This window comes from Vanellus vanellus (genome assembly GCF_965231255.1).
Source record: "Vanellus vanellus genome assembly, chromosome: 6".
NCBI lineage: Eukaryota > Metazoa > Chordata > Aves > Charadriiformes > Charadriidae > Vanellus > Vanellus vanellus.
Window position 1 is genome coordinate 59,143,609 of NC_138911.1, and position 24,873 is coordinate 59,168,481.

At 41.8% G+C, this 24,873-nt stretch overlaps 1 protein-coding gene across 1 annotated transcript in view; it reads right to left on the reverse strand.

Annotated features, from left to right (window-relative positions):
• Window positions 1-24,873, reverse strand: part of KIF26A (kinesin family member 26A) — a gene marked incomplete at its 5' end in the record, with an annotated part of 106,154 nt that overhangs the window by 44,796 nt on the left and 36,485 nt on the right. Inside the window, one exon of the mRNA XM_082484939.1 lies at window positions 8,767-8,933. Within this exon, the coding sequence (XP_082341065.1) occupies window positions 8,767-8,933 (167 nt within the window). The remainder of the gene's footprint in view (window positions 1-8,766; window positions 8,934-24,873) is intronic.

Genomic DNA, 24,873 nt, shown 5'->3' on the forward strand with positions numbered 1-24,873 from the left:
GCCCTCCCCAGAGACAGCCTCACATGGTAAAGATCTTTGGACACCCGGTCAGCAGGAAACACTGCAAGTGCTTTATTGTGCCCCAGTTCTGCTTTTGCTATAAAACTGGAGTAAAGGCCTAGAATATCCTCTCCAAAATACCAATCTCACCATGAAGTTCCCACATCACTAAATCTGTTTCTTTTTTTTTTTTCCTGTCTTCAACTGTCTCCTCCTTTTCATATTCCCTGCCAATCTGGTTGGCACCGAGCTCCTTCCTTGCTTCACTTTGCCACCTCCAGCCTAGCCCAACCTGCTCCCACACAACCCCCGTGGCCTGTGCTATCCAGGTAAAGACTTCTCCTTCCAAACATCTCCTTGATACTGATGCCTTGCATGATCTCGCCTTAGTTCATACCCTGATCCCTAACCCTCTACACTGGGGAGATTCATTTTCCCAGGCAATGCCTCCTAAATGCCCAATGCTGATTCATCTGGTCACCACCACCCTCACTTTCTCAGCCAATTCCCTTCAAGGCACTCTCAAATCCTCATCACAGGCTCTCCACCTTGGCTCATCATTCACTGCCTCCCCCCTCTAATCAAATAGCCATATCCCGATCACAGATCTGTTGGCCTTTGGAACGTTTTTTGTGTTTTCAGCAGCGTTGTAATTCGGCAGTGCCAATGTTCAAAACTCTGCCTTCCCTCTCCTCTCAGCTACTCTAATTTATTTACCTCCTCCCGTTTGCTGAACTACAGCTCTGTGTCTCATCTCCGCTTACCCCATCAGTCTCGTCGTCATCACGGATGAGCTCTTCATAGCGGGGAGCCTGGCTTACCATTTGCTGATAAAGCACTGTGTAAATGTATGATGCAGTATTAGCAATGATACCAGTAATGATGTTCTGCTCTTAAACATGCTGTCCTGAGAGTCATTTCTGTCTCCCAGAACAAAGCCTACTAAATTCAGGCTTATCTTCTAATTTATCCTCCTTACGGGCTAATGCGAAATGGGATATACCTAAAGTATACACGGGTTTGTTTGTCCTTAATTATAGGCAGTATTATGCTGCCACAGCAACTGGGAAAGCTAAAGCTGCCCTAAGACGACACAAGATACTGCACAATGCTGCACACCCTGCCCTGTCTCCTGTCCACGCATAGCACCGTGCTACACACGGGTCATGTTTACTCTCCGGGGACAGCTAGCAACCACATTCCAGCAGCCGCGGCACGGCACCTGCAAGACGAGGCAAGCCATCCGGTGGCACCCCCTCCGTCTCCATTTGCACATCCATATGAGGGCTTTCCTGCTCCACGCAGAGGGGAAAGGGGACCGGGAAGGCACCTCCTTCTCCGGCACCATGCAGTGGGGATGACCCTCTGCAGCGACCAGCCTGCTCCAACCCACTAGATTCAGAAGACAGATTCATTAAGGGGAAAAGGCTAATTATATAGCTGGCTCCCCCTGAAACAGCTGGATGCTCTGCTCCATCTACACATCTGTAGCTCTCCCCCAAGCCACAGGTTGCTCAGCCACCCTTCCGGACCAGTTTGCAACAGTGATCAAATGGTAGCAATAAAAATTGGGGCACTGCAGGGCATTTAACGAAGAGGGGTTGAGGCACCAAGCGGCTGTTGAGCTGTGTTAATGCCAGCAAGCCATCACATCCGTGAAAAGACCCTCAGCTCCTGTGATACTGCTGCAACACAGCGAAGTAGGGACAAACCACGCATGGGGTTTGGATATATCTGCCAGCAAGGCAGTCTTAATTGGGAAGAGCTGGTACCCCACTTTCCTCAGTAATTCGTTCAAATTTAATTTTCCCACATCACCTCAATGTAGGATTTCTTGGGCGTGGGCTGAGCTTAATGAGAAAGCTTTAGCAACTGACTCCGCTTCTTCCCTTGACCTGTCATTCACCAAGAATTTACTACGGTTACCCGTAACTATAGTAAGCGCTTCTGTTTCAACTTCACAGACTAGCTTCACTGCCACAGGTCAGCACAAAAAGGTCTAACTCAGGATCCAATGAGTCACACATTTTCTTCACCTTTTGGTGAACTACTACTTATTCATAACCTAGTTATCCACTTTATCTGTCAAAGGGATTTAAATTGTGCCAGCTCTGCACAAAGCCGGGACACCAGTGCATCACAGCAGGGTACAGGGCAAAAGTTTACAGCTATTAAATACAGAGAACTTGTGAACTACATTATGAGCTTAGCAGAAATATAATTCTTGCTTTTAACATGACAGAGAATGACAGGCTGAAGTGATTTAGCTATAAACATCTTAAACATGGCAACTTAAAAAAAAAAAGTATGTTTCTTTTTTTTTGTGCTTTTTTTCCCCTGAATTAAATTCTGAAAGTACTGATAGTCATGGAATAATCAGGTTTAACAGGTTAGCAGTAATATATGCCTCAAGTGTTCCTAATACATCATAATCTTCTTTCACAGAATTTGCATCACTGTCAAACCGAACTACTGATTTTTGGTTGATGCTTTCAACATGTTTCTATGGTTACTTTCCAAGGTCGCATCACAGAAGCCTGAACAGCAGTTCAGAAAGACAAAAGGCATTTTGCATCCTTCACCATATTCAATAATTTATAAAAGTTAAGGCATCCTCATGGAAAAAAAAAATCATAAAAGAATAGGTTCTGAGGTTATTTTCTCAGCAACAGTTTGAAGCACAATAAAATCAATATCTCTACAAAAGCCTTCAAGAACCAGACTATTTGACTAATGTTCCATATGGTACAAAATGCTAAGGAACACATACTAAGTTTAGATCTATATGCACAAGCCTATATAAACTGCATGAATGGATCTTAAAGCAGAATATGTAGACATCTAATTTGCTACTGTCAGTTTCATCTTTTACATCAGGCACTAGGCATTGTCTCAGAAAGTATTTTATATCTCAAATTGCAAAAGTAAAACTGAAAAAAATGAACTAAAAATGGTAATGACAGCCTTTATTATTTCCATCATTTTTCATTCAAAGCCACACAGACTCTATCTGTCCCCGAAACGTTACAAATTTTGACTAGTCTAATGAAAGCTTGTACACAAAATATCTGAATTCTCTGCCTACCGCTACACTAGATCAGAGTTTATTGGAACTAATTGAAGTGTCTGAGGCTTGGAACAAAAACACATTAGTCATTTAGTGGTTGTGCTAATATTGCTATGCCTTTCCTGCAGTTTCATTAGATACAGACTGCTTCAATACCCTAATCATATGCTCAGTCACAGCACAATCAGTACACAGAGTACTGACAAGCTGTCCCACCATGCCTAAAGCTGATAAGGTGTCTGCTCTATGAGTAACCTCAATTATTGACTATATTTTATGGTCAATCTAATGACCAAATGCTTATCAGTGAACCATCAGGTGCCTGTAATAGGATAGTGACCCTTAGTTTATATGTACCATTACTGCTCATTAGTGAATAATTAGATTCTTTAATCCACAACTCACAGGCATTAAAATATGATGGAATATCCTGAATCTGGAAAAAGACGACTATGCTTATTTTAACTCTTAAGATGTTCAATTACATTACTCAGAGATTATGTTATATCTTGTTAAGAAAAGCTGCTTGCAAAAAGCATATCATGTGTAATGTTTAATGTCATGTCTAAATTGACACAGCTTCCCCAAACATGCAGGAATATGACGACAGTGGAAAGATAGTGGGTGTGATTCACCACTGTGATTCTCCAGATTTATTAACTTAAATGGTTTTAATCTAGCAAAGCCCAGCAACACTGCAAATAATTTAGAAACCTGAAAACGATTGAGTGCATGGTGAGTGCTACGTTTGGAAGACTAACTTGTCAAACAAAAGCAGGCGGATGCAAGGGAAAGTAGCTGCAAAACTATACAGCAATTTCCCTGCTGCAAAGGCAGCAGTACCATGGCAGCAAGTACAACCCTGTCACCAAACCCATTTGAAAAGATGTGAAAATAACCCAACATCAAGCAAGATTAAAATTTAAGAAGGGAGGCTTAACACAGTTTGCCTTCTACTCAACATTGCTCAGGCGTGCTTGGTTTTATACATCATTATTTCTTCTAAACAGCTTTGGTTCCTCCTAGCTGCCCTGTCACTGCTCAAACCTTCCTTCCAGCTCGTCCTTGCGCACCGAGGCCAGACAACCACCCCACTCTGTCACCGAAACACCGTACTCCCACCCAGCAGCACAGGCAGTGCCTGCCACCACTATCACCAGCCACCAACGGGCAGAAAGGTCACCTTAATGGTGACGGCTTCGATTTCTCTGGGGGCCCTGATTGTCCTCCCAAGGGAATGGTATTTTCTTTTTTGGCAGACAGCCCGTTAACCTCTTCGCAAGTGCATGCCCATTCTCCTCCTCCTCTTCGCTGCCCTCCTCCTGCCTGTTCTTGGAAACATCATTTCCTCTCTTCCCCAGGTCTCCAGCTGACAAAAAACCCAACAGCTTATACAGCTTTATACCACAATAAGCCAATATTTACTTAGTTGCAAGCATAGCCCACAGAAGGGTCCTACAACTATCTCACATATTTTCACTCAATAATATAAAGTTTGTTCAGGTTCCTTATACATTAAAAACAAAAAAAAAAAAAAAAAAAAAACCACACCTGGAAATGTGTATAAAGTGTGGAGCACTACACAAGGCATGACTCATTCCACACTAAGGGACAAAGCCCAGCTGCATTCCTCTTAAATCTGAAGAATGCAAGATTAAACTTCTCCTCCTGCATTTTAAGGGTAAACCGTGAGCCTCTTCACAGCCATCCATGCCCATGAGGTGCACTTTTTGCTCTGGCTTTCTTATTTTGTCAGTGACCTACTGAGAAGCTGCATTTTCTGCTAAATCCTCTGGTCCTTCAGTAGCATGACCATTGAGTAATGTCTGGCAATTCGTTTGTGTGACACAGTCAGATGTTAATCAAAGCTTTCCTCCTTCTATGACAGATCAGAGTGAGGAAAAAAAGCTTAAAACTGATTTAATTTCTTAATACGCTTCTGTCTGCTGGCTCTAATATTTGGCTTTGATTTTGAATACTTAGCACTTCCATGCTAGACACTCTGCATTTCTAGGTAATGAATAAAATACTTTTTTTTTTTTGAAAAGCAGAACATAATTAAGCTTGAAGAAATTAAATATGACATTCAAATGAGAAAGAGCTTTGGATGAATATGCAGATTTGGGCTGCACATACGCTTAACAAAATCAATGCATTCACTGCAAAGACTATCTTAAAGATACTAATTTTAACCATGGGTACCTCTTATCGCCAGGTAAACATTTTGCTGCAGCTCTTGGTTATTACTTTCGAGGTGAGGACATGAACTCTCTGTACGGTCTTTTGAGTTTGTGACCTTACAAATGCAAAGCTATGACTCTCACCAAGAAACAAACTGGAGTGAAAAACAAACCAACCAACCAAAAAAACCTGCACAAACCTCCTCCCTTCTCAAGCACAAGCAGCCCACAAGCAAAAGTCAAAGGGTGTTATTTCACCAGAGACTCTAGTTTTAATGTGAAAAAGACATTTATTTGCTGCCAGGAAACCATGCCACAGCCCAAAAGCTAATTGTGCTAGGACCTGTACAAACACAGCTGATTCTGCTTCATGAGGAACAAGACTGGAATCCTTTATGCATATGAAAAAAAAAATCTGTATCTGGTGTTGTTGCTGCTAAGGAAATCACAGATGCAGTTTCCACAAGCACCCTATGAAGGCTTTGTCTTCCAAAGTAACTAACCCTGCACCCCAATACACTGAATGTTAAAGTACATACATATTTTTGCCTAGCTACTTTATTTCTATGCCAAAACAGCCCTTTTCCCAAGCTAAAGTCCCAAACACAGCCCCTTTTACAAACGGGCTCTTGTAAAAAGATGAAGGTACTCAGTAGATTTGGTCAAAGAGAAGGCAATGATTCAGGAAAAAAAAATTGTATGTGTAATTATCAACATATTAATTGCATTTATTCCAGTAGAGAACAAGGAACAAAACGTGCCAGGCTCTGCATAACGCAAGTAACACATTGGCCCTGCTATGAAGTTCACAATTTAAGTGGCTGAGGAGAGAAACATGGTAAGGAAAGAATCAGCAAATCCAATGAATGGGGACTAAAGTGTAACACTATGACTCCTCTTTCGTCTCTAGGTGCTTGCTGAGAGACAATTAACTGAAGAGAGAGACAAAGGACAGAGAAGTGGATGCTGCTGCAAAGGATTCAAGGCAGGGATGACCTTCTTTCTCAATATGCTCGAGGCCGGAGGAGACAGGACTGGAAAGGCTGAAGCAAAGAAGCCCGATATCCCACCCATGCTGAACAAAAACAGCCAACACAGTTGATATCCCAATACTTGTGGTCCCTGGATAAGCTGCTTCCACCCCAGCTTCTGCCAGCATCTGTCTCACTTATCCTTGAAGACTTCCTCCTCTTCCTCTCCCCTCCTACTGAGGACTGCATGGCTTGAGGGTAGGAGGAAGTCTCAGCATGGAAACTTTGATCCGTAAGGTCCCCACGTTGGAAGGAGTTGGAAGAGAAGAAGGAACAGCGGGAAAGGGAGCCTCTCCTGAGGTTAATGTTGATGGTGGTGGAGCAGCCTGGCCAGGACCATGCAACAGCACCCACCTGAGGACCCGCTCAACATATTTATGATTGCCAGGGATCAATAATCGATCTCCCTGCCCCAGCCTTTGGGAGATTTTCAATTTGTACTCTTAATCACAGTCATATCTGAACTTGTTTCTTGAATGCTTGCTTTTAGGGAACGCAAGATTCTTAGACAGGCTCTGGAATACTGAGAAATGAATGCTGAAATACATTAATCAGCAATGTGATGAAAGATCATGAAAATGCTACAAAACTAATTCAGATAACTGATAATTGTTAAAGGAAAAAATTTATTTCTCACTTAAGTCTCTCTCTCCAACAACAACCACAAAATAAGAAACGTAAGTGCTCTGTGAAAAAAAAAAAAAAAAATTCAACCAGCCCTGTTCTTTGGTTAAAATATTGAAGAGAATCAATTTTGAACAGAGGAAACATGGGTAGGGAATAAGCAATGTACTAATGGGTTTTAAAATGTTTTAGCTAGCACATCGCTTCTGAAGCTATAAAACTCTGATTCACTCAAGGCAAAGACAGATTCATGAGAAGCAATTAGGGCCTGATCCAACGTACAATGATGTCATTTGCAGTCTTGCTGTTGACTTCAAGAATCTTTGAATCAAGCCAACGACAATCATTAGTTAGGATCTGTCGCTTTACAATAAAACCAGAACCGAGCGTTGCTGACCAGTGACAGAAACATCAGTGGGAGAAAAGATTTTGGATCTTATTTCAGATTATTAGTCACTGATTTCTTTCTCTCAATTCCAAAGTTGGGTTTTTGGTTTTTTTTTATTTTCTGGATTCCCCAGGGAAAGTGACACTCTTTACATTTGCTTATGACATACAGATCCACACTGAAATAAATCCAAAGTAGATTACGCTAAATCAGACTGTTCATACTCACAATATGAAATACAGTAATGAAAGCTATGCTGCTGTGCAGTCTAGGTACTTTGGAGAGGATTCATCTGTCCTTATTTAGGTAACTAAACAAGAAAATAGATGTCTGAGCTTTCCCCCTTACCTTTCCTCTCCACTCCCACTGATTTCAGACACCTATCTTAAAATGAAACAAATCATCTTCTGTAGGCAACCATTTCTCTTTGTTGACTTTAAACCTGCAGCACTTAGCACAGACAGAAAACACCAACTTACACACACCACTCCTGGGGCAGTCATTTCCCAACCTCTTGTGAACAGACAGACTGTGATATATAGGCATATAATGCTTAAGACTCATTGTACTAAGTTCTTCTGAAAAAAAAACAGGACGTGGGAAGTTGAGCTCCTTCTGAGGTCAGACTGTAACTTATAGTAAACATCATTTTTTTAATGGTGCAAAACATTTTAAAGCTCAAGGAAAAGGAAACAATACAATTACTATCATGATTACATGACAAGAAGGATCCTCACTCTGCGTAAATTTGACTTTAATGCCATTCGCAGACATACGTTTTTCAATATTGTCTCAAAACATGTTCAGTTCTGAATTAAAAAAGGAGTTTGGAATGCAAGTACAAAGCCCTGAATTTTGTTGTTTTAAATACCATCTGCTTGACAGCGTATTGCATTTAATCAACATTGCTAATTACAACAAACATTTCACAAATAAAACTAACATATCATTTTTGTTATAAGACCCAAGAATGGGAAAAAAAAGATTGTTCTGGGCTACTGCTAAAAAAAGAATGTCTTAAACTGTTTTAACTGTTGCTCCCACCTATGGAAAGACTTTTATTTGGACGCATAGGCCATGCTACTGAATAAAAGTTTAACTTTTTTTTATTTAGATCTGAGTCGAAAAAAAACCTGTTACTTCAGCTTCTACTCCGAGGAAACCTAGAGAATAACAGACTTTCTACAGGTGGAAAAGGCCCGTAAGGACTAGACAAAGACCAACACACATTTTCTCTGGTTTTGGTCAATAGAGTTCCTACTCAGGTCTCCAGAGAGAAAAATAGAGCATCACCATCACATCCCTGCTCCCCAGTGGCAACGGAAAGCCACAGTCATGACCAGGTGACCAACTGCACCTCTCAGCAACCAGCACCAAATGCTACACATTCTACCCATAGAGCAAAGACTCAACAGCATTTCACAACCATTTGAAGGCCCATGAGCAGTTACAGAAACCAGAAAGGTGAAAAACTACCTTATGAAGAACGAAGCTGCAGCTGAGGTACCTGCCGAGACCCCGGTTGGAGCAACCAAGCTCTGGGAGGCTGCCGAGCCGCCTGCTCCCATGGGGTCCGAGTTGTTCTGCCCTGAGCTGATCTGAACATTGGGACCATCCCGGCCACTTTCCGGTGCTGTTTCTGCCTGAAAAAAAATAAAAACATATATACGGGTTAATACACTTGCTGAATGGCCGTGACAGGGAGAAATCTCATGCAGCACTTCCAAAGAGTGTCTTTGCGAGAGCAAAGATGAAGATCAACAGCGCCGGAGGAGAGAGAAAGCTGGACAAGAGTGCTGCAGTAGGTCCCGCAACAGAGAAGGTAAAAACCATGACTGCAGCAGACGAGCAGAATAACACAGAGACCCTTTGTGATGGGTAATGCACAGTTAAATAGTTTGACAGGCATGAAGAAATGGAAAACGATAAGCAGAACCCTTTTGTTTTACAGTGTTATTTGGGAGCTGGCAGAACTGTTTATCTGGTTCAGTTATAACTGTCAGGAATTATTTCTCAGTGCCACATCATCTACAAGACCTATCTGTTTAAGAGGAACTAACCAAACAGTCACATTTGTAACATGTTTCCACATGAATAACCCCAAGAACTAAATAAAAAAAAAAAATTGATTTTTTAAAACATATATACAGCCGTGCTTTTCAGCATTATTTATCTTAGCAGCACAAGTGCATGGCATTTTTTTCTCCTGCAAACTGTTTCCAGTGGAAGCATGTTCTCCAGCATAATGAATCTACGCTATCTGAGACAGATTTTGGGGGGGGGGGGGGGGGGGGGGAGGCGATTGTTTTGGGATTTTGCCAAAATACTAGACATCTGTATTGTGAAATTGTGTCATGACGATATCTTCATGCTTAGGCCACCAAGTCTTTCAGTACCAAGTTCAATTAAGCCCCATCAGTCAAATGCTCATTGACAGTGCTGGGAAGGCCTCCTTTTCGGAAGAACCTGCTCTATGTCTAGGAGAACTGAAGATTTAATTAAAGACGACACCACAATAAATATTTGTCAAAAAGAGTTAATTGCTTCATGTATGATAATATATGATGTTTCTGTCATCTGAAATACTACTCTGACATTTCGAACTAATTAGCTAAAATAAATTCCAGAAAAGGAGATAGCCTTGTAATGAAGCACAAACGCAATTAAGCACTTCCTGGGATGCCACCAAATTTTAAATTTTGTGCTACCATAGATCATGTTTTACAACTTTAGGTATGCAGACATGGTAATAGGGCCTCCCCAGTTACATACACACCCTCAATTTTCTCATACACTGACAGCCCAAACAGAGTTTTTTCTCATGAGAACTGAGGCAATCAGTTATTAGGTATCAAGCAAAAGAAAACGCTACCAGACAAGCAGTGCTGGACTAGTCCATGAAAGGCTGTCTGGAGTTTCATCTGGACTCATTCCCAAAGGTTGAGTGCTGAATTCCCAGTTCCCAGCAAAATCAACAAGAAGAAAGTGCACCCAGCTCTTTTGTAGGTCTGTTCTTTAAAGATTAATACTATTATCAGCCTCATGGAGTGGCTGACTAATGCCTTACCATAGACTGCTACACAAAAAAATACTTTTATAGAGCTCACCTAAGAGAGCTGAGGCTGAGACACAGAAGAATATTCATGCAGATTAACTTCATTCTAGCAAAGGTACTCACACTAGAAGCCTAACTGGAAACTTTGAATAACCCTCTGCAAAACTCTTCACACTGTAAGACAGAAGTCTCAGGGGATTTAGTGATGCAGGCAAAAAGGCGGTGACCAAGCACTGCTAGTGGTCAAGACCGGCACAAAAAATGATACGCCAGCAACATAAGCACGTACTTGAGCATCAACAAATTGAAGCAACAAACGTGTGATCTTGACCTATACCATCCATGGAAAGTATATGACGTGGGGAAAACAATGCAGACTGGGAAAGAGCCAAACATGACATGTGAACTTCTGAGTTACGTGAACTGATGCAAAGCGCTAATAATAAGCAGTGCTTACTATGGACTTAGCAATTTACAGACTAAGAAACCTACCAGAAACTCTGGAGCCGGTACACAGGGCTCACAAATTGGCACGCCAAGGGGCTGCTGTGCACAGGGGCCAGTGGCATGATGGCCAGCAAGAGAAGGAAACCCTACCAGCAGCCACTGGCAGGCTAACATTGGTGTTTGAATACTCCCACGTGTTCTGCCAGGAAAACAACCATAACCCTCTGTCACGTGCGCTGTTGTCTCAGACTCAAAATTACAGTCAAAATGACTTCAAAACAAAGAAAATCCCATGTTTAAGCAAAATATTGAAAAAAGAAGGCAGAAGCAGCAACCTGTTTCTAATCACTCGTACCTCGGCTAACGCATAGTCTAAATGATGGCATAATCTAAAGCTAAAGATGAAATCTGTAGAGTTAACATGAAACTCCAGTGAATTTTACAAAGTGTAACAGATTTGTAAGAACTGACTGGAATCTGTTAACCAGACAGGGTTTTGTTTCTGTGTGAACACTCTATTCATCTTCTGAGAGGTCAATTCCCGTAAAAGCTATTCCCATGTAACAAAAATATGAGCAAATATGAGCAATGTATAAAATGCATGTTTTTTTCATCACTTTTTTATTTCTACAAGAACTTAGAAACCTACATTTCTAAAAGAGACCAATGATTGTGGACATGGCATCTAGCTTGAAATATCCAAATCAAACCTGGCATTTCAGATAGCAGATGGTTATGATACTTTCTAAACCAACATATCTACGTTGGATGTCTGTAAATTGCCATCCCCGCTTTTGAAAACTGAAACTGTAATTTCTGGGTAAATTTGGAAGTTTTATTCTCAGTTCTGTGCGTGTGTGAAAGAATGAACGGAAGCCAAGGAGAAGGCATTTGTTCTTGTAAAGGGGGAAAAAGTGAAGACAGACGTGCAAGATAAAATTATCGGAAGACTAGTGCAGAACACAACCTGTATCTTTTTCATTAAGTCTTCAATTACCCAATTAGTAGTCTTAAACACAGAGGTAACATCCGTTTTGCTGCATGGCGAGAAGCTGAAAAAGCACAAAACAAGTTCTTCCAAGCTTAGGATTCATGTCAAGGACTACTTGCACCATCCGAAGTGCAAGCATTTTCCAGCACAACCGTGTTCAGCTCTCCCTGAGCGCGCTACATCTCTCAGCTGATGAGGAGGGCTCAGGTATGAGGAAATTTGTCAGGTTTGAGCCATTTGCCCTGAGGCAGGAAAACTAAAGACAAGTAAAGGGACCCTCCTGGGTACTCCAGTTTGTCACACCAAGGTTTTGGCTTGTGTCGCTTACAGCTGCTGAAGGGGCAGGAATAAGATAAGGGGGCTTTGTTTGTACTAAATACTTCATGTATCTCCCTCATCTCAACCCATGCTCTTCTGGGGACTGCGTGTGGAAAATATCTAGAGGAATGGGAGCGACTTTGCATGACTTTTTTAAGCACACAAGTCTGCACAGGGAGAAGACTCCAGTCTGCAGCTGAGAGGGAACAGTGCTTCACCGTTTACTAAATTTTCATAAATCATTCACGATCAAACACAGAAATCACAACCTTATCACTATAAAGTGTTACTGACTGCACTGAATATTTAAAATGTCATAAGCCTCCACATCCAGAGATTAATGTTTGTTTTAATTTTCTAAGAAAAGGTTTGGGGGACAAAAGCCATTAACCCTCTGGAATCCAGCTAATCCTCAAAGGAAGGATTTCCTAAACTGCTCTAAAGGACACCTTCCCTCTTCCCCTTCTCAAAGCCACATGAAAATTGGTACCAGTAAGAGCACAGCAAGGACAATGCTTGAAAATGTCACACCAGGTGTTTTGCACATGCAGGAATCACCGATGTCTCAGTGCTTCACATCGGTCGGTGCCTGCATCATGGATGGGAGAGTTTTTTCGGTACCAGGTCTCAGCACCCGTCCTGAGGACATGGGAGCAGAGCTAGACACGCTGCGCTTTGGCTGGCAGCATCCACACACGCAGCTGCGGTTGGCAGGGCCACAACAAGCAGTGACAGCGTGAGGTGTTCCCAGTTAGGGTGGCCAAAGGCTGGGGGAGAAGGCAGGAATAGACGGAGGTGATCTGACATCCTCGAGCTGTGGAGGTGTGCTGGGCAGAGCAGTGGCATCCCCTGCCCCGTCCTCGATCCCCAGCACACAGGTCCTCTGCCGCGACCAGATGGCAGGAAACATCTGCACAGGTTTAAACAAGTCAGACAAGTCCAAAATTACACTGAAGAGAAGTTGGCCATAGATTAAATTTCCAGGTATGCAGTACACTGCCAGGCCATTACCATCTAAAGGACAATTACAACTGTAACAAGCTCTTTACATGTTTGAAGTGCAAAGCCAAAAACTAAGCCATAATGTTTCCAGTTTCCTGAATATTTCCATTCTCTGGACATCGACCTTTGTCCAGGGATCCAAAAAAGCCAAGTTAGGTACTGTCACTTTGTAACTCATGCAAAATATATGCCTGGTGACAGGCAAGAAAAACATGGCAATATAAAAATCTAGAGAAAAATAGATCAATCCCAGGACTGCACTGCAATGGTAAAAGAAAACTAGAAGGCTGGATAGAGCTGTAACAGAAAGTAATCAGATATGATGTCTAAATATAAGTATTAAGAACAGATTCACAGAAGAGGGAATGGAGAAAATTACAAAAGCATCAACAAGTCTGATACACATCTGTGTAATCAGAGTCAGAACTCAATACCATTTACTATATTTCAAAAAATTGGTCCCATAATGAAAGCATTCAGCCGGGCTTCAACAGTGAATTGCCAGTGAAGCTCTAGCAAGATCAAGCCTGAGTCTGTACTGGGGATTTTTTGTTTTGGTTTGGTTTTAAGTTGGTTTTACAGGGGGGCAAAACTGACTACCAGGCAGGGATACAGAATTTTGAGTATTTGCTTTAACTTACTATATTCCCCTTTCAGACTGGAACGTCACAGCCAATTAAATTGTAAAAACTGCTTGATCTAATGATTTTCTTATATATTAAATCTACTGTTTGTATGTGATAAAGCAATAGTTTTCGCCTAAATGATTCACGCTAAGACTCTTACGACCTACTACCGCTAACTGGAACAAATGTGACGTAAATCTCTTTCTGGATAATGCTCATACTATAAACCCTCCCTTCCCGTAAGCGCGGATAAGTCCTGCATACGTCTTCTATGTCAAATGTCTCCTCCTCACACTGCCTGGCTTTACGTAAAGTTAACTGTGCAGTATACGCCAGGTCCAAGTGACACGTGTTCTGGATAAACTTTTTACTGCCTTTTGACAATGTTTCTGCCAGGGCTCATTATAAAATAACTTGGGCATTTTATAACTACAATAGACTACTGCAGTCATTTTATAACCTGCAGCTGCAACGGGGTAACAAGAATGCCTGAACCTGTAGTTTCAGACTTTCACGTGCATCTCGTGTTCAGTGTGAATCAAATGCAGAGCATAATATCCCTTCCCCCAAAACAGGTTTTCAGCTACAAGAGCTGCTAATGCATGGCTTATAATTGATCTCTGAAGATGAGGCAGAAGGAAAAAAACCCAGAGAAGCAGAATTAAATAGAAATAGGAGGCTCGACTGCTGTCTCAGACTGGAAAGTAATATAGGCGATCCAAAGACAACATCAGGGCCCTTGCTTTTTTGGATTAGTATATGAATTACTAAAACAGGTTAAGGGTTTGAATCTTCACCACCAAAAAGCACTAGCAGTTTGTGCTTCGTGCACAGAAAGGACCTCATCCTTCAACTGCAGGGCACATGCACCCAGCTCCATCCAGGCCTGATGCCTTTGGCAGAACAAGGAAGGAGAAGAGGCAACTCGTTCCCTTCTGACCAGGGGCTCCTGATCTCACCTTCACCCAAGATCTCTCCTAAATCATGCTCCTTGTTCCCTGAGAAATTTATTAAGAGGCAGCAAGAGATGCTTTTTTACTTCCCCTCTTCACAGCTATCTGACCACCAGTCAAACTTCACCCTCCTATCTGCCCGTGTAAACCCACGACTTGGAAAGTCAGGAGGACATGAAAAAAGGGCTACCAAGAAGAACAGAGATCCTGGTGCACATAAGCACTCTCAAATTGGGACTTTTCATATGCAGTGGATTTAAAACAGCCAGACCAGAGGAACTATTTCTTCTAACACCTCCAGGCAAGCATCAGAAAGTGTTGCCCAGAGCCTTCCCTGATGACATGTATTGCAATAGTTACAGCCTCCAAAGCCAAAAAATATAGTTGTATACTGCTCAGGGTGTTTTAATTTACCATTGTGGTCAAAATTAAAAATGAACTGTTTATTCAAGTGGATAAATATACAGTTGAATCCCTGCTTTTTGTCAGAGGCTGATATGAGCAAGCGAAGGAATTCATTAACAAGCTCATAATAATGCAAATTTCTGTCAGCTTAGGATGGGGTTTCCTACAAGAAGACAAATGCTTTTCCATTAGGACTGACTTCCACAGGCCAGATGCGTCTCTAACAGCAGCGAAACACAGGACACGTACAGAGCTTTGAATGGGGAGAGCTTGTGTCGCCTCCCTGACTCCGCAACAAAATTTCTCAATGACTTAGGCAACTCAACCAAAATCTCACTGTGCTTTGATTACTCTCTGCTCAGCAAAATGGAATGAGTGTGTTCCCAAGAATTACAGGGCTTACAATTTTATTATAATCATTATATTGTTATAATGATTGACATAAAATGTCAGCAAATAAAGGCAAAGGTGGACAGAGACTGTCATACCTAATTTCTATTTCAATCATGCTTGAACTGGTTATATATCAGATGTAACTACTTTAACAAGAACATCCCTTGGGACCAATTTGCCTGACAGCTACCACACGCAAAGCACCCATTGACTAGTATCTTGCTTGAAGAGGAACAAGCCCTCATTATATGAGTGGAAAACTGGGCCTTTAGTACACCCAAATCAAGAGAACGAGGTTCAATTACAGGCAAGCTCATGAAGCAGCATTAAGTTCACAAACACGGGGGCAGCTCTGACTATAAGATCATCGTTGAAGGACACCAGGCTTCCAGATTAGGGACGGAGCTGCGCAGATGATGCTCTTTTTTCCTTGTGGCTGTTCCCTGCTGACCTGCTGTTTACTCCCCACACGGAAACCATGTAACCCAGATGCACAGACAGTCATGACTCACCATGACTGGAGTGAAATCTCCAAGTCTGCAGATGTCCCAAAGCTCTTTGAAGTGGCCAAATGCCATGCCAGTGATGAGGAACTCCGGGAGAACTTCCCAAATGTGAGTGGGCAAAGAAGCGTTAGGTGAGATTTGACATAGATAAGAGCATGTATTTAGGGAAAAATCATCTAAACGACAACTAAACGATGCTGAACTCAAAACTAGCAGTTACAACTCAGAAGATCTAAAGGTCATTGACAGTTCCTCGGAAATCATCGCTTCAAGATGTAGCAACAGCCAAAAGAAAAAAAAACAACACACCAAACAAAAACCCACCAAACAAATTTTGGACATCTCAAGGCAGGGCACTGAGAACAAGAAGGAGGAGGTCCACATACTGAGTACCCGGTGCAGTCCTAGTCCTGCATCTCAAGACAGCGGTAGTGGAGTAAGGGAAATGACAGAGCCAAGCAAGTAAATGGTCCAGAGGATGGAGCAGCTGCCTTAGAAGGAGAGATGAAACATGCTGTGAGTCTGGTTTGTAGAGGGGAAGTCTGAGGGGAATCTGACTGAGGTTTGCAAGTCATGGAGACGGCAGCTAAGCTGAAAGAAAGAGAGTACTTCTTGGCACTGGGATCATGAACCTGTGGAAACAGAGTGTCAGCAGGGTCAGAGAGGGATTAGATAAATACCCGGACAGCGGGTCCAGAAACAGCTACTAAAGGGAACAGACAGGGATGTGTCCCTGTGCTCGATGGGGAGTATGCGCAGACTGCAGAAAGCAGACAGGCTCCGTGACTCTCCCTAAACACCATTTCCAGCTCTCTAGCCCTAGGCTAGATGGGCTGCAGCTCAGATCCAGTAGGATATTTCTTATCATTCCCATACAATCTTTTCACTAGAGTCGTTCTTAGCTTAACTAGTAACAGGAGGTTGTGCTACTCCTATAGGCCCACAAGTGTACTTCAGAGTCATCAGAAGAGGTTGGTGAGACTCAAGGGCATGTCTACACAGCTACTCTGCATAGACCAACTAAACCCACACCTTCCCAAGCCAGGCATCACAAGGGCCGCTCTCCCCTTCTTCATCCTTCCACTGCCATCTGCCCGCCTACAACAGACAACTGCCTTGCCCAACTTTACCACCTTCACTTTTGAGAAGGAGAAGGGGGAGGTTCTGAATGGTAGATCCATTATCTCCACCTAACACCAAAACCACAGCAACGGACTCCTGCCTATAGCACCTTTCGTATGCTTCCTTTAACTAAGCTATAAGAAAAGAATAAAATCGTCCAATTTTGAGATAGTGGCAGCTATGCAAACCCAGAGGAGTTAATTCATAAGCACTTGGGCACCAAACAAAAGTAATAATAATAATAGGTCACTCTGGAAAATGCCTTACCGCAACATCACTTTGTATAACAATTTATATGGACTCACTTGCCTAGAAGAGTTTCACGCTTGAATCTTACAAGTACTACTTTCAGATTCAAAGCAAACCTCTAATTATTGATCCTTCGTTACACTGGGAAATTACCTCATCGTAGTTTTAAAGTTCTATTTATAAGTCTAATAATCTCATCATTGATTACGGTGACTGTATTCTAATTATAAATCCATTATCTCCTCAACAATGAAATAAAATCAATAATGCACGTAAATGGGAAAAAAGGAATTTAAATGCATACATTAATGTCATTTCAAGTAGCACTATTTTATGCACCATCTCTAACAAAACTGTGTCACATCATTAGCAATAATGTGAAAAATCTTTTTCAATTAACAGAGCTGATTTGATGCTATGTTCAGTAAAGTGGCAATCCATTCCATTAAACACACACATATGAAATGCTTGAAACATCTATGAACTCTATCTATACATCATAAATCCTCTCCCAAGTGCTGCAACAGAAAAGTAGATACATTTTCTATTGATGCTTTTTAAACCTTCTTTCAGAAGCTATCAGCCAGGGCATTTCAGTGATTCCAGTTGCAAGTAACAAAGAGCATCAATATTTGCCACATGCTCAGCCAGTCATGCCACAAAAGTATGGGAGATGTTTTCGGCAATGCTCACACCGTGCACAGCTTGACTACCTGGAATCCCACAACCTCAGCATGCCATCATTCCAGCATACAGCCTATGGAGCAAATGTTACAGTCAATGTGCTTTCCAAAAAATGTATGATGTTCAATCCTATTTTACTCAAGCAGGATGACTGGGAAATCCACACCTGCATCCAGCCGTGTAAATCAGTTCCTTCCATGTGGTATATGCTGCAAAATACTTTCTCTCCACCAGCCTGCACACAACCAAGGTCTGAGCTCAGCCTGAATTTATCTGGTTTCTCTGCTGCGTTAACTTCTGAAGCCAAAGGGCATTATTCAGCTGCAGTCCGCCCTTAATAACCAATGTAACCAGTGCAGAGCAACGGTACCTTCATAAAAGGATTTCTACACCAGTGATATACTGTCTTTCTCAAATGTCAGATGACGCTTCTGAGTCCCGGCCAAAAAGCATGAGCCTTTCTTGTAAGGCTATTTCGAATGTTGGGGTGGCGTGGGATGCATTGATTAACAATCAGTTCACTGGCAGGTTCATAGTGGAGCACATGCACAGTATAAATGGACCAGCAGGAAGCAAAAGAAGCTGAAAGTGAGAGAACAGAAAAAGCCAGCCCAAAGAAACTAGTTGAAAAATGAGAGTCAAAAATTTTAACATTTGGGGTAAAAAAAGGAGAGGATTTTTTATCTTAGTGTAGCTTATGATACAACTTGCTGGACGAGTGAATGGCCTGTGGGCCAAAGGTAAATCCTGTGGGTTATCATTTGCACATAGTCTCTAAAGTCTGCTTGTCTTCAATCTACTCCTGATGAGTTCAGGTGAAGTCTGGGCCAACATTCTTTATTAGTGCTTGTTGACTTCAATTGTCAACAAAGGCGAGTATAGACTTGTTTCCCTGTGAGAGCTGTAATAACAACTGCTTAGCCTAGAGGGGTGAAGGATCAAAAGAACTGTTTTCAGGTGGTAATTTGAGCCACAAGAGTGTCTGAGTCCTGAGAGTAGTTACCCTGTCCCACACTATAAAACCAATAGTATGGCACAAGCGTCAAATACACAATATAAAGAGATGCCACCCACACCCTCACCTAAGAAAATGCTCATTCCCATCTGGTAGCCAATACCCTTTCTGTCAACTCTTTAACATTTTTCCTAAGTCACTCTGATACCTGGGGATACTTTAAAAAGTAACCTCATTTTCACTTTCACCATCCTACACTGGGGGCAATCTAGAAAAAAAGAGCATGAAGACCTTGGCAACTACAGAAAATAGAGGGCTACGTTTTTATCTGTGTGTTCAAGGCTGAATTTCCAACCCATACTTTCTAAGCTGGTCGGCTGCCCGGCTTCTGGGGCAGGGTCCTCCTGACTCTGAATGCAAGGCACCAGTAGCAGCATCACCCTCCCACATCACACCCCTCCCTCTCCATTTGCCGAGGCAGCAGAGTGCAACGCAAGGTAATACCGCCCAGCCGAGACGCAACCATCACAGGAAAGGTTTTTTCCACTGGGGCTATAAATTAGGTTAATATGAGAAAAGCATTTAGTGACTTGGATCAAAAGGTTTCCTTCTGCTGTTCAGACTTGTTACGAAGAGTGACCAACGCTAGCTCTGAAGACTTTTGGTTTGTTTTGCCACCCTCTTTCCTTTATATACTTCCTCTACAAAAGCAGTAGCACCAACAGCACTAAAGCTAAAGGGAAAACAGAAAAGCCTCTACGCAACCCCAGCCCCACCACCTGTCTGGGGTTTGCTATTGACTTCTGCAGAGCCAAGATGTTACACAGAGTCTGAGAAATGTCCCAAAGCTCAAAGTCATTCAGATGTCTCACAGACAAGATTTATGGTCAAAGCACTATATTTTAATTGTTTCGTTACAAAATATATTTCATGCATTGTATTAATAAAAGGTCACTGAGAAAGCTATCAAGAAGGATTTTAAAAATTAATTTAAAAATCCATTTGGTATGACATTTATCAAAGTAAAAAAGTAAATGCTGGAAAGTAAATCTTGTCATTCTTCTGTTTTCCACAGTCAGCTTTTTATTGCATCTTCTAAGCAAAATGTAAGTCATCCTTACTATAAACAAACAAAGAGGATTTAAGGAAAGTCAACAGAGGCTGAACTACCCTCAGATGAATCCATCTGGTTTACATTAGGCTAAGCAGGAGACTTATTCCTAAGAACTACAGGAAAGCTTGAACTGTGACCAAAATGACTTTCAGAGATTTTTCACATAAAACAAATGAACATAACTCCTTTTAACTTTCAATTACATGCACCCATTTACATATGCTACGGGTGAACCCTCCCCCTCCGAACCTCACTGAATCAGGCCAGAAGGGCACGAAGCTGGTGAGGGGTCTGGAGCACAAGTCTTATGAGGAGCAGCTGAGGGAACTGGGGTTGTTTAGCCTGGAGAAAAGGAGGCTGAGGAGAGACCTTATCACTCCCTACAACTACCTGAAGGGAGACTGTAGCGAGGTGGGGGTGGGTCTCTTCTCCCAAGTAACAAGTGACAAGATGAGAGGAAACAGCCTCAAGTTGCACTAGGGGGGGTTTAGATTGGATATTAGAAAAAATTTCTTCACTGAAAGGGTTGTCAAGCATTGGAACAGGCTGCCCAGGGAAGTGGAGGAATCATCATCCCTGAAGGTATTTAAAAGATGGGTAGAAGTAGTGCTTAGGGACACGGTTTAGTGGTGGTTTTGGCAGTGCTAGGTTAATGGTTTGACTCGGTGATCTTAAAGGTTCCTTTCAACCTAGACAATTCTATGATAAACTTTTACCTCACTTTAAATTTGTGAATACTCTCAGGGACATACATTGATCTACTGATAAATTTAAAATTTCATATACACATGCTTTAAAAGTTTTACTTAAGTCACTTTGAATTTTCCAGTGCTCCAAATTTTCTGATTTCCTAATGATGCATTTTTGTAAATATTTTTAAAGCAACTTAGAATCTGGTAAAGATTCAAGGAGCCACAATATTTTGCCTCGTAACCAGTGCCATTCATGTATATACGAATTAGAAATATAGCGTGGCAAGGATTTCATTTTGCATAAGATGAAAGAAAAAGCTATCTGCAAAACAAGCGCTATTTCACTGTGATGTCTTTATAGCACATGGCATGGCTACTTTACCACTTTTATGCAGTACATAACACTGCATACTAATAACACAGCCAGCTGAAAGCATACTGTAAGACCTCTTTTTTTCCACAATACATGCAGATACTTCTAAGAGGTATACGAGGTATTTGCAGTGGCTTTAATTTTCTCCCTCTCAGTCAGATTCCAACACACCTAGGAAGCCTAAACTGCCCCTGCTCCTCTGCTTCTGTGTTAAACTGAGTGGCAATGCTGAGCACTGCTAATGTGCGCTAACATGGTTTTTTTCCATTTGAGTAGTAACCTTATATTCACTTGTCAGGGCTAGAATTAAAAACACCAATATAAAACTATTTATTAATTAAAGTTTTCAGTCGTCCACCACAAATCGGCCATCTTACCCCGCGCTATACCAGCTCCCTCCCCTCCACAGCTCTCGCTGTCTGGTCAGACTACTTATCACTGCTACTGGTGATTATTTTTTGTAATTTTTCACAACAGGCCACTTGGGTAAAGCAGCTGATTACAGCTTCACCTTTTGCACCTCGGTTGCAATCCCAGTCTTCCCCTCCCCAGACCTTCCTCCAGATCCTTAATTACTGTTCCTCTTCACAGCTCCCAAAGCCCACAGTTATTATTTTGGTTTGAGCAGCACCCACGCTATGCTTCAAAGACACATTCCTGTTCAAAAAATTTATAATCTAGATAATGGATTTTCACACTTGAACTCCAAACATGTATTAAAAATTTACGATGTCCTGCACTTCTGATCCCCAACATTCAGCCCAGAAGTGTTTTCGCAACCATAAGTGACATTACAAGGTAATACATGCGAATTTGGGGAGGGAGATCAGAAGAGCACAAATCAAGTCATATTTTTTTTTTCTCCCCGCAGACAATTCCGCTACCACCACTATTAAAACTAATCATAAATAAAAAACATGGATCCTAGAGAAATGTTTGTAGGAACGAGGTGTCGGGAGGTTTGGCAGCCATACTCTGGGATGTATTTTCACCCCTGCAGGGCACTGGGCACACAGCACCACCCGAGCAAGAGTTTGCTCCACATCACCCACCCAGGTTCTGCAACAGGCGTCTTCAGCAGACAAGGCAAGCCGAGACAGACATCCAAGAGATGAGAAGGACAAAGCACCTCTTGGAGGTGCCTGTTGCTCTCCCACAACTATAAAGGAAGCCTCAGTAATTAGCTTAGAATAAACACCTGTCTTTTTGGCAGCTAAAAATAGTTGAGACAAAACCCAGCCTTTACCTACGTCTGTCTTCTCGTCTAGAAAACTAATCACGTTCACTTTGGATGGAGCACCGAGTTAAATCACTGGGATGTAAAGCACTTGGGTAACAGTTTCCTACCAGGGAGTTCAGCACTTGTTTCAAGAACAACCTTTTGTTAAGAAAACAAGGCAAAATTAGAGATTCCAAGTAAAATGGGGCTATTTACGGAGTAGTCAGAATAACTCACATCACTACTGAGAGTATAAACTCTCAGGGGAAGGAACCATCTTCTTCTGCCTTTGTGTGGTATTTTGCCTAGATGGGGGCTGTCGACTCCAAGATGCAGTCACATTACACGTAATAAATAATACATTCAATGCTGTCCTTTCTACAGCAATTCTTTTTGCTCCGGAACTCCTCTAGCCACCCCAGCTTCGCCCCACAAGAAGATGGGAAAAGTTAATAAAGACAGACATCTCCAAAAAGCATGTATAGCCACAGCTCTCTCCTGGGTTAATCTTAAACCTAAACCCTGTCTCCAACTTCAGGAAAGAATAGCTAAAATAAAAAAAATAACTAAACAAATCAAGAAGACTTTTCTAATGGGAAAGGAAGTTCAGACTTTACAATGAATAGAAGTCGGGGAATCCCAGTCTTTGCAAAATTGTAAGATGAGGCGAGATGAGCATTGGACAAGAATGTCCTGCAGTGGATGCTGTCCAAGGCAAGGGCTAGACTAGCCAGTTCCTGAAATGCCTCCAATCCTATTTCCTCCGACACCTGTGATTTCTCTGGGGAAAAGTGTAGGGGAAGCACTTTCGGCCTCACCCACCCAAATAGCTTCATCAGACACAAGGCTCTTAATAATACAAAAGGCAGTAGGAGAATTCATACAGACACAGAAAGCACAGTCTGGGCAGAGAAGCACAACAGAGTCATTTGGAGTTAAATTAATTAAATAAATAAAAAAAATAAAAAAAAAAAGAAAGGAAACAACCGAAGCTTAGCTTCTCTCCAAAAACTGCTTCTAAATCTAAACTGTCTTTGCAGATGACTGGATCACATCCAAGCTGCCTCCAACACTCACGGTCTAACAGTGTTTGTCCTTTCATTAAAGGTCACTGTTTTCCAGGCTACTGAGTTTCTTTGCACATTTCTAGATCACACTTAAGCTCTGTTGCATTATACACGTTTTTCCTTCACAGGGGTTAAATGAGGCAACTTAGTTTTATCTTAGAATAATGCAGTGGTTAGGGAAAACCACATCTATCAGTCAGCATGGTTAAGCAGGAAGAAATCTGGAGCTGGCTGTTAGTGAATTATTTACGACAAGAATAAGGTCAGACAAGGAATGAGAAGAGAAATGGAAATATTTTGCCTTCCAAAGAGTGCAGGCTTCTTAACCCTGTAGCTTTCCCATTTTTTCCTACATTTCTGTGATATACACAGAATTTACAAGATAATTAAAAGATAACTTCCTATGCCTTACATTGTCGAAACTGATCCCTAATGCACAGACAGCAGCATTTCAGAGAAAAGCACTCACAGCAGTAGTGCCTCATAAACTATGAAGAGCTGAATGCACTATTTGTTTCCCTTTTCTCAAGGTAAAATCATCAGAGAGAGACCTGACATCAGTGAAGATTCACTGGATTTAAATGGGGACCCCTCAGAAGTGGGATGTGTGTCCGTTCACGAATTTCCATATGAAAGAGAAGTATGGGAGAGAGGAATCGCGCCTCCCCAGCTTTTTCTGGAAGGAAACACAACAGCCACCCTGTGAAAGTAATGTTATACAGCAGGACTCTCAAATATTTATCTCTGATGATCTTGGAGCTCAACCAGCTGAAGCTACCAAGTGATATTAGGTAGTGTTTAGATACAACCGCACATAAGGCATTATGTTAAATTTAAAGCTGCCTAGCACCAACATACCTGGTCTTGTGAGATCTGCTAAAACATCTTTAAGTGAAAACCATGACTTCTATGCATACATATTTCATCAATCACACTCCTCTGCTCACTACCATGCGAAAACGGTTTAGGAATAAATCTTAGTCAAAATCGGTCACTATATCCTTCTTCTTCGCATGGTTCTATAGATAGTCACAAATCTGTAATGAACTTGCTTTTAAAGGTAACATGCACCTCTATAAAGCATCTTAATTTCCCACAAGAGTTCTTAAAATACATGCAGAATACAGGACATCAACATCAATGCTTAAAATCCAAGTGCAATGACATTTACAGGCATGTGGCTCTAGCAACCTTCTGAACACCCTCCTTACAGCAAACTGTTCTGCAGCACATCTAACCTGAAGATTAATGTTCTCCATCAGGTCTACCAACAGCATCTGCTGAACTGAAACACAGCCTTAGAAGTTCAGTGCTAGACTTGAGGGTCAAGTTCATCTTTGAGATAACCCCATGAAGCTCCCAGCGTTTCATGTGTAACAAACTTGGCCTTTTACGTTTTTCTAAAGGGGCGA